The 9,563-nt window shown below is 43.9% G+C and overlaps 1 protein-coding gene across 1 annotated transcript; it reads right to left on the bottom strand.

Annotated features, from left to right (window-relative positions):
• Nucleotides 1-792: 792 nt before the first annotated feature.
• Nucleotides 793-7,115, bottom strand: kctd10 (potassium channel tetramerization domain containing 10). The gene is made up of 7 exons (XM_014172115.3): nucleotides 6,982-7,115; nucleotides 5,007-5,220; nucleotides 2,856-3,025; nucleotides 2,375-2,461; nucleotides 2,206-2,258; nucleotides 1,696-1,891; nucleotides 793-1,388 (listed from the first exon to the last, which is right to left on the bottom strand). Exons 1-7 carry the CDS (start codon nucleotides 6,982-6,984, stop codon nucleotides 1,176-1,178), a joined length of 936 nt encoding a protein of 311 aa, XP_014027590.1. The 5' UTR covers nucleotides 6,985-7,115; the 3' UTR covers nucleotides 793-1,175.
• Nucleotides 7,116-9,563: the final 2,448 nt, after the last annotated feature.

The following is a 9,563-nucleotide window of genomic DNA, read 5'->3' as shown; positions in this document are numbered from 1 at the left end:
ATGAGAGCAGAATGCATTGCTCTCAAATAGTCAATTACCTTTCTTTGCACTATATCAAACCATCAGGCTACTCTTGTATAGGAATCATTGATTTTGCAACAATGAAGCCATATGTACCATCATTTTACACTTCAAATATAAAATTAAGAGTAAACGCAAACAACATTCTTGTAGAAATGTTTTATTTGTGATAAGGTATGTATAAATATATGTAAAACATTTTGTGGTACAATTGTACAGATGAATCTACAAGTACTGTGTTTGTTAAAAGGGGACACAGTGTGTAGATGTACGGTTAACAGGTCTCATTTCTTTACCTGTTAAAAGCCCTCCTTGGGTTGAGCTCTGGTTTCAGACGTTCATTTCAGCCTTGGAGCTCTTTCAGCCCAGGTAACACTTCACACCACAGCTCAAGTTGTCTCCTTTTAAACAATCACTTACATGGCATGAAGGGACATTGCGTTAAATGGGAAATCCTATTCATTAAAAAAAGAGGTTGTGGGAGAGTGGAGGTACTCGATTGTATGATATTTTGATTCAACCGATATTCACAGAATGGGGCAAAAGGAAAATGCAACGATTTAATTGGAAATTGATAGGCTGCACAGGCAGCGATGCTGTCTCAGATTGTCTGTTTGATTCAATAATGCCCCCTGGTGGACTGTTTTTGTAGAACACCTGATTGACTGCTATTATAGTTTCTCCATACACTTCAAACATCCAGAAACTCAGCGACAGGCGTAATGATTCTTGTTCTTCTTGCTGCAACAAAGCAAGGACCAAAGAAAAATGCATGATGCTGACATTTTAATTCCCTCCATTATAACCACTGACAACTCCATTCCACACAATTGACGTCCCATTCATAATCCAATCACCTAACTTGGCATCCACCAGCCTCTGAGACACTAAACACAGAACACCCCAAAATGTTGGATGACTCAGACATTCTTCCTCAGAGCACTACACAAAACAAGATGGTCTACATGAAACAACTTCACCACTACACACAAAGTCTCCACTCGTCTCTCCTCAGCAGTGGGGGACTGGTGAGAGTAGGAGTGGGGGAAGAAGAAAGAGCGAGGCGCTGGGTGTTGGAAGTAAGGCACACACATGGTCCACTGAGAGTCCAGGATCAGACAGGGAAGGTCAAAGGGGGGGCGATCAGTCAGGGGTTACTGGTGGTGGTGTGTGCGATCGTCGGGCCGCTTGACGTGGATCCTGCGGACCCTGTCAATGCGCTCCTCGTCCTCGTCCAGGTGGTGCGATCGGCCAGCGGCACCCCCCGTAGCCTCCAGCAGAGCGTTGTCTGGACCCCTCCCATCCTGGGACTCATAAAGCAGGATGTTGAGGGTCTCCTCGTAGATTCGTGCCTCAGGGAATTCCACCTGGAGGGGAAGGGGTTTATGTATTTAGGTCTGCCTGGTCATTATGTTATCTGAAAGCCAAGAATGCCTGTACTTTGTAGCAAAGAAAATGTCCCAATGGCATATTAAAGTATACTTTTCTACAGTAATCTAACAGCAGGCTAGCGACAACAAACTCCCAAACTGGGGTAGTTTACTAGAGGTGGTCTACCTTCAAAGCTAGAAGCCAGAGACATGATGTAGTTGCTGAGTCTGTGTTCAATAAAATATCTTAACGATGACATCCCACTATATGCCATTGCAGAGTGTGATTTTTTTTTTGCGTTACCTTGGTCTGCTTCTTCTCTGTGGCGTAGACGATGGAGGTGCAGCACACCTCAGCGATCTTGCGTCCCTGGCCGTAGAAGGACCAGCAGCAGATCTCGTCGCCGATCACATCCTTGATGAAGAGCACACGGTTGTTGAAGCGCAGCGACAGCTTGTCAAAGAGCTCAATGTTCTTCAGCATGTTGTCGTCAGAGTTACTGCATGGAGGGAAGGATGGGGAAGCCTGGTTAGTGATAAGAGGTAGCGTTCCACGCCAACTAGACTGCAGCCACGTAATTGCTGTCGCACAGTAACCACCTATTGTGTGCCACATCATCGACTATGCAGTCGGACATCAGATTGCTATATCATATGATGTGGTTAGGTGATGTTAAACACCTATCCAGGCGTTGTGAGATCTGGCAGCTGGCTACAATGTAGTCAGCCTGGGACGTGGACTGCACTTAAACCATACATTTTTCACTTTACATTCATCATTTACACATCTTTAATAGATGTAAGGCTCTCTCACCTGGTGTAGGAGTATTTGTTGTTGCTTCTGTTGTATAAGAGTTTGACAGTGGGCTATGTAGACACAACAACAGGAAAACGTCAGTCAGAATTGAATACGTGAGACTAGATCTTCTGAAGTAAATACTGGGCGTGTCCTTCACTCTGATGCGTGACTCGGTCAACAATACCTTATTAGAGGTGGCGATGAGTCTCTGCTCTTCCTTCAATGATGTCACCAGAGGAACTTTACAGAACGGCTCGTATGACTCTTTGTTCTAGAACACCAATAAAAAAAAAAATACTTGAATGGTAAAGACAGATTTTAGCTAGAATGGATATGATTTTTAACATAAGTCCTCTAACAGATAGATACAGATTGAGTGAGTTGGCTGGTCCGTAACGGTGTATGTGTAGAATGTAGAGGCAGTGGGAGGTAGAGCTAGATGAAAAGTGGGGGTGGAGGCATGAGACTGACCATTTCACACCATTGTGCCAACTCAAACAGTATTGGCTCTGATATTTTCCTTTTGACATGTCCTTTCCAGCACGGTTCAAGCAACTATGGTCGATGCATAACCAAGCCTGTGCAGTGCAGTTTGGCTCAGCTCAGTAGTGTGAAAAGGGGTAAAGAGTGAGAGGAGAAACGAGCAGTCCCAAGGGTGACGGTACCTGCAGGGCAGCCTGACACTCATCAGCCAGGCCCTGGACCAGATAGTATTTGGCCTCAGCCATCAGCTCCTCAGTCTCCCGACGACTCTCTGGGAGCGGCACAGCCCCGTCTCTAAGGTAGTTCAGAATCGTCCCAAAGTGTTTCCCACACCGGTCAATCAGGATCCAGCCTGGACAGGGACAACCACCAGATCAACTTAGTGGCCATTTTCATTTTTTAGACCGCTAACAAAATACTAGGCTGATCCCAGTTCTGTTTATAAACTGTGTGTGTAACTCCTAAGCTCGTTGTCATGCTCGTAACTAGGGCTGTGGCGGTCACGAAATTTTGTCAGCCGGTGATTGTCAAGCAAATAACTGTCGGTGTCACGGTAATTGACCGTTAATTAACATAAACACATTTAGCATCTCCTGGCTTCCACACATGGCCTACAAGCCACTGATGCAGACCTTTGAAACATCTGCATTTTAAAAAGTCTAATAAATCCATGTAATATAGCCTACACCTTCACAATGAATCCATTATTTATTTTAGACAGGTCTAAAGAAACATGATATGAAGAAAATGTAGTCTATTTCAGAAGAACACAATAGCATACTCTTGAGTTGTTCTCATGTCAGGTCCTGATATGGCTGTGGGTTACACTAGTTCATTTGGCAGACAACATTTGCTTAGAATTCCGTGGCATTATTTTATAGTATGAAAAATACAATTGAACAAAGCTGAATAAAATAAAACATTTCTCCAAATGATTTGAGGGAGTGCGCACACTATTCTGTGTTGAGCGGTTAACAAAGAAACTGGTACTCCAATATGCTTAATTTAGAGTTATTAATGTAACTTTTGTATCATAACTAATGTTGGGCAATATGTTTTGATTTTTAAGACATTGTAAGGCTGCATGAAGCAACTAATGATGACTTGAAAAAAGTCACGTGAAAAGCATGAGCTCGCCTTTGTTTTTTGCGCCGGCTGTACACACTTCATTAGTCTCTCATTCACAATTTGACAAGCACTTGATAATGCCTTGAATTTCATGGTGGCATCCCCTTCGTGGCTGTAATGCACCCTGCGATTATGCATGTAATGCTTTTATTATAAAGATGCATTTTTATGGTGAAAATGATCTTCCCCAAACTTAAAACTCATGCGCTGCTTATGGATGCCAGTTAGCCTCTACACTCCTTGTAAAGCGGATTAATGTGCTTCATTTTAACAAGTTATTTGGCCACTTTAGTTGTGGTACAAACCTTATCAAAACATATAGGTCTATGGGCTAGACTACATGAGGTGTGCGACTATGATTCGAAAAAGTCGCAAAAAAGGCAGTTTGTTATTCTGTGATGATATATAACTCTCAAGTGATAGGCTAATATTGTCACCCATCAGACTATTCTTGATTTACATATACTAAATAATATGTAAGAAAGTTGTTTTGATTTAGAATGGACCATAATCATGCACCTGTCTCGAAACAGGGGCAGCGGGAAAAAATACATGTCATCTATGCACTTAAATAGCGAATTGAGGACGCTTTTCCCGTGGTTCATTTTCATGCCAGCCAGGTAGGCTATACTTCTGTTGTAAAGATAAACAATGTGCTTAATATTAGGAAAGTTGAGAAATAAATATAGTAGGCCTAGCCTATAGAAAGCTGATAGGATCCTCCTCCTTTTAGTAGAGGCTATCACTGTGTTTTGTTGTACAATTGCATAGCCTATAGAAATGTTGCGCAATATGAGCTCATGGGTTCTCATGAAGTGTTTAATTCGATTTTCGAATACATTTGCATTGATGTCAAAGTGATTTGAGGGACAATAGAGTGCTGAGTACCAGGCAGTTAGCAAGTTTGGTAGGATACTAAGGACCATCAGCGGCATCAGAGCTTGGAGAAGCATAATTAAATTTGACTGCCTTCATGACTCGTGACCGCTGGTGTGTCGGTAATATGGTCACCGCAACAGCCCTACTCATGACTCTTGACAATGACCATTTAGAAGTTGGCAAGACAGTACAAATAGATCTCGGACCAGGATAGAAAAATACAGGTGTAATAATAGAGGTGTTAAAGACTCCTCACTCAGACACTCTGGATCCCGCCAAACGTATCTGAAATGAGTGGTGCCATGGAGGTCTAACAGATACAGTACCTTCACTGTCTGTGAGGACTTCCATCCTGCCACTGAACATGGCCTTGAGCATGGTGTCCTGCTTGGTGAGGGTCTGCATGGTGGTGTAGTAGAGCGCCCCGCCCACGTTTAGCTTCACATACTTGGAGCTGGGACTGGAGCCCTTGAAGGAGGTGGTCCGGGTTGTAGCCGCCGGCACTGCCGAGCTCACCACGCTCTCTCCTGACATCTCTTCCTGTGACGGGGGCACAAAACACCCCCAAGTCAGGTGTCAAGATGGCAAACAGGACAATGAGCCGCATGGACAGGTCAGCATTGGAAAACTAGTCCATTCAATCCCACATTGACACCAAGCTTTTAACTCTAAATTGCCCTTATGGATTTGGGATCGGAAAGGATTAGATAGGTAGGACCAATACGATTATCAATTCTTACAACTATGACTTGTCTTGCCCAGTTAGTTGCCCTGCCACTCACACACCCGAATGGCAGTTAACTTTTGTTCTGGTGAGTTCACACGGACAAAGACTGACAAAACCTGCACTTTATATTCTACAAAACTCCCATTATATTCTTTACAGTGATCTAACTAAAGCATAACTAGGCGTACCCCATTCATAGACGCTAACTACCTTTAGCGTTTATTGATTAAGGTATTTTCTTCCCGGGGGACTGTTAAGTGCCCAAATGCTCGGTCTGAACTAGCCCAAAGGCCGGCTGATGGCGATATTGAGTTGTTTAATCTTACCGTCCAAAGGGAATCTATGCAGCCGGCTATACACTAGTACCCCCATGGACCGGTTCAGACATAAACCATTCTCCCTTCAGGCTGCAAAGGCATTGATTTTCTGCTTAACTCGATTTAAGACTTTTCTGTTTTCATCTACGCGTGCCGGGCGCCATTGCTCGCTCTCACTTGCAGCCAAAGCCAGGCTACTGGTACTTTTCTGTTGGAATTTACATAACAATGGCTTACTGTGAACTGTAACTCCTTCTCACCACCAACCACAGGTGGCCTCATGAGCCCGCTCTGGTAATCATCAGATGGGAGGAGGAGAGGAGGTAGGGGGCTCATGTGGGTAACTAGGGGTCCCTGTCTTGGTTGGGTAACTGATTCTGGGCCGACCCTAGCCTCTTGGGGGCGCTAAGCAAGATTTGGTTGGGCACCCCACCTCGCGTGCAAAACACTTTATTTGCCCCCCTCTTGACAGCAGTGAGAAAGTTAATGTCCTGCAATTCTAAACATTTTGCTATGTGGCGGAGAGTAATTTTTGCAGTTTTAAAGCCAATTACCTGCTATTATTCACATGTTGCCATTGCTTATGCCATGTTAATGATCTGAGTGACTAACAAAATCAATGGGGGCCCCATGGAGGTCAGAGCCCCTGAGCACGGTCAGTATTCTGCCATTACTACTACAAGTTTGGATAGCTGGCTAGACTAATTTACCAATCTAAAAATTGTTAGTTGACATGGCTAATTGAGTGACTGACATAAAATAAACTGTTGATGCACACAAAAAAGTCGAAATTGCACCTTGTGTAGCCTACTATTCTAACTCTCAAGAGTAAGTTGAAACCCTGACTGAGTCGTCGTCGGCATAAAAAAAAAACTAAGCCCCGGGGTTTATGATAAGTTAATACGGGCCCTGGTCAAAAATCCTCCTGTCAGCCCGAGTTATGGAAACACAATTTCCCTAGTATAACATAAGAGTGCATACTAGTGGTACAGTCCAAAATAAGCAATAAGGTCTTTGGAGTAACGGTAAGCTCGCCTACATTATTGCGCTAAAGTACACGTAACGTTTGCTAAGAGTTCCGGTTAGCTAGCTAACGTTAGCTAGCTAGGAGACCTGAACCAAGACAGCTAAACGTTAGCTAGCTAGCTTAGGCCAAACGGACAAGTACGTCGACATTTCTCCAATTCGTGATCATTGATTCAATTGTTTTCTATTCCGAAAGTGTCTTTTAAAACAACATTGTTCAGTCATATTTACCATAGAACCCCCCAACAGACTTCAGAATTCGACGAGCACCAGCCCCAAGAATCACCTGCTTCCGGACCAGCAAACAATTGATGACGTCATTACAGGTAGTGAAAGTGCGCACCAACAAATTAATAATTTTCCCTTTTAATTTACCCTGCATTTTGTCTAATCATTCATTACTAAATTAGTTGACAGAATTGGTTAAAAGGGTGCAATGGCCCATTTTTGTTATTTTCTCTAAAGTTTATAAAGTGTATTATTCTTAATACACTGAAACACTTCTTCAACACAAAGTAGAATATTCACCAGGTCATTGGCCATGTTCGAGAGGATCAAAACCGTAATCTGTCATGGTAAATTCAAATCAAACTGTTTTTGTCACATGCGCCGAACACAACAGGTGTAGTAGACCTTACAGTGAAATGCTTACTCACATACCCTTAACCAACAATGCAGTTGTAAGAAAAATAAGTGTTAAGTAAAAAATAGATAACTAAAAAATAAGAAATAAAAGTAACAAATAACAGCAGTAAAATAACAGTAGTGAGGCTATATACAGGGGGTACCGGTACAGAGTGAATCAATGTACGGGGGCACTGGTTAGTCAAGGTAATTGAGGTAATATGTACTGTACATGTAGGCAGAGTTAAAGTTAGATAATAAACAGAGAGTAGCAGCTGCGTAAAATGGGGGGGGGGGGGGGGGAATTGCAGATAAGAGGCGTTGTCGTGCCCTCTTCACGACTGCCTTGGTGTGTTTGGACCATGATATTTTGTTGGTGATGTGGACACCAAGGAACTTGAAGCTCTCAACCTGCTCCACTACAGCCCCGTCGATGAGAATGGGTGTGTGCTCGGTCCTCCTTTTCCTGTAGTCCACAATCATCTCCATATCATCTCCATATCACATTGAGGGAGAGGTTGTTATCCTGGCACCACACGGTCAGGTCTCTGACTTCCTCCCTATAGGCTGTCTCATCGTTGTCGGTGATCAGGCCTACCACTGTTGTGTCATCGGCAAACTTAATGATGGTGTTGGAGTCGTGCCTGGCCATGCAGTCATGAGTGAACAGGGAGTACAGAAGGTCAGCTGAGCACGCACCCCTGAGGGTCCCCTGTGTTGACGATCAGCGTGGCGGATGTGTTGTTACCTACCCTTACCACCTGGGGGCGGCCCGTCAGGAAGTCCAGGATCCAGTTGCAGAGGGAGGTGTTTGGTCCCAGGGTTCTTAGCTTAGTGATGAGCTTTGAGGGCACTATGGTTTTGAACGCTGAGCTGTAGTCAATAAATAGCATTCTCACATAGGTGTTCCTTTTGTCCAGGTGGGAACAGGCAGTGTGGAGTGCAATAGAGATTGCATCATCTGTGGATCTGTTGGGGTGGTATGCAAATTGGAGTGGGTCTAGGGTTTCTGGGAGAATGGTGTTGTGAGCCATGACCAGCCTTCAAAGCACTTCATGGCTACAGACATGAGTGCTACGGGTCGGTAATCATTTAGGCAGGTTACCTTAGTGTTCTTGAGCACAGGGACTATGGTGGTCTGCTTGAAACATGTTGGTGTTACAATGTCAGTGAAGACACTTTCCAGTTGGTCAGCGCATGCTCGGAGTACACGTCCTGGTAATCCGTCTGGCACTGTGGCCTTGTGAATGCTGACTTGTTTAAAGGTCTTACTCACATCGGCTACAGAGAGCGTGATCACACAGTCGTCCAGAACAGCTGATTCTCTCATGCATGTTTCAGTGTTACTTGCCTTGAAGCGAGCATAGAAGTAATTTAGCTCATCTGGTAGGCTCGTGTCACTGGGCAGCTCGTGGCTGTGCTTCCCTTTGTAGTCTGTAATAGTTTGCAAGCCCTGCCACATCCGACGAGTGTCGGAGCTGGTGTAGTAATATTCGATCTTAGTCCTGTATTGACGCTTTGCCTGTTTGATGGTTTGTCGGAGGGCATAGCGGGAGTTCTTATAAGCTTCCGGGTTAGAGTCCCGCTCCTTGAAAGCGGCAGCTCTACCCTTCAGCTCAGTGCGGATGTTGCCTGTAATCCATGGCTTCTGGTTGGAGTATGTAAATTGTGACTGACTGACTAGTTATAATGAGTAGTTATTTTTGATCTTTGTAGATCAGTCAGTCGACTGCAATGTCAAACAAGTTAATTATTTATAGGGCGTTAATCAAGAAAATAGCATTTTGGACAGTCAACGGCCCAATCCCAAATGGAACCCTGGACCCAATGCACTTGTGGAGAGCTGAAATAATTTTTGGGGTATTTTATTTATTTGTATTTAACCTTTATTTAACTAGGCAAGTCAGTTTAGAACACATTCTTATTTACATTGATGGCCTACCAAAAGGCCTCCTGCTGGGACGGGGCTGGGATTAAAAAACAAATAAAATATAAATATAGGACAAAACACATCACGACAAGAGAGACAACACTACATAAAGCGAGACCTAAGATAACAACATAGCAAGGCAGCAACACATGACAACACAGCATAGTCTATCAGAGGGCAAGGTTGAGGTATTACCATATTGGGTGCACCTGTCAAATCTCAGATCGCCACAAGTGGGTGTAGGGTCTAGGGATCCATT

Source organism: Salmo salar, chromosome 24 (assembly GCF_965601325.2).
Source record: "Salmo salar chromosome 24, fSalSal1, whole genome shotgun sequence".
NCBI classification, from domain to species: Eukaryota; Metazoa; Chordata; class Actinopteri; order Salmoniformes; family Salmonidae; genus Salmo; species Salmo salar.
Note: the sequence above shows the minus strand (reverse complement) of the source record. Positions and strands in the feature narration are given on the sequence as shown.

Coding starts and splice junctions, on each gene's coding strand:
- kctd10 (XM_014172115.3), bottom strand. Junction 2,259..2,374: donor TCATCGCCACCTCTAATAAG/GTATTGTTGACC, acceptor GTGTCTACATAG/CCCACTGTCAAACTCTTATA. Junction 1,892..2,205: donor AACAAATACTCCTACACCAG/GTGAGAGAGCCT, acceptor CCCTCCATGCAG/TAACTCTGACGACAACATGC.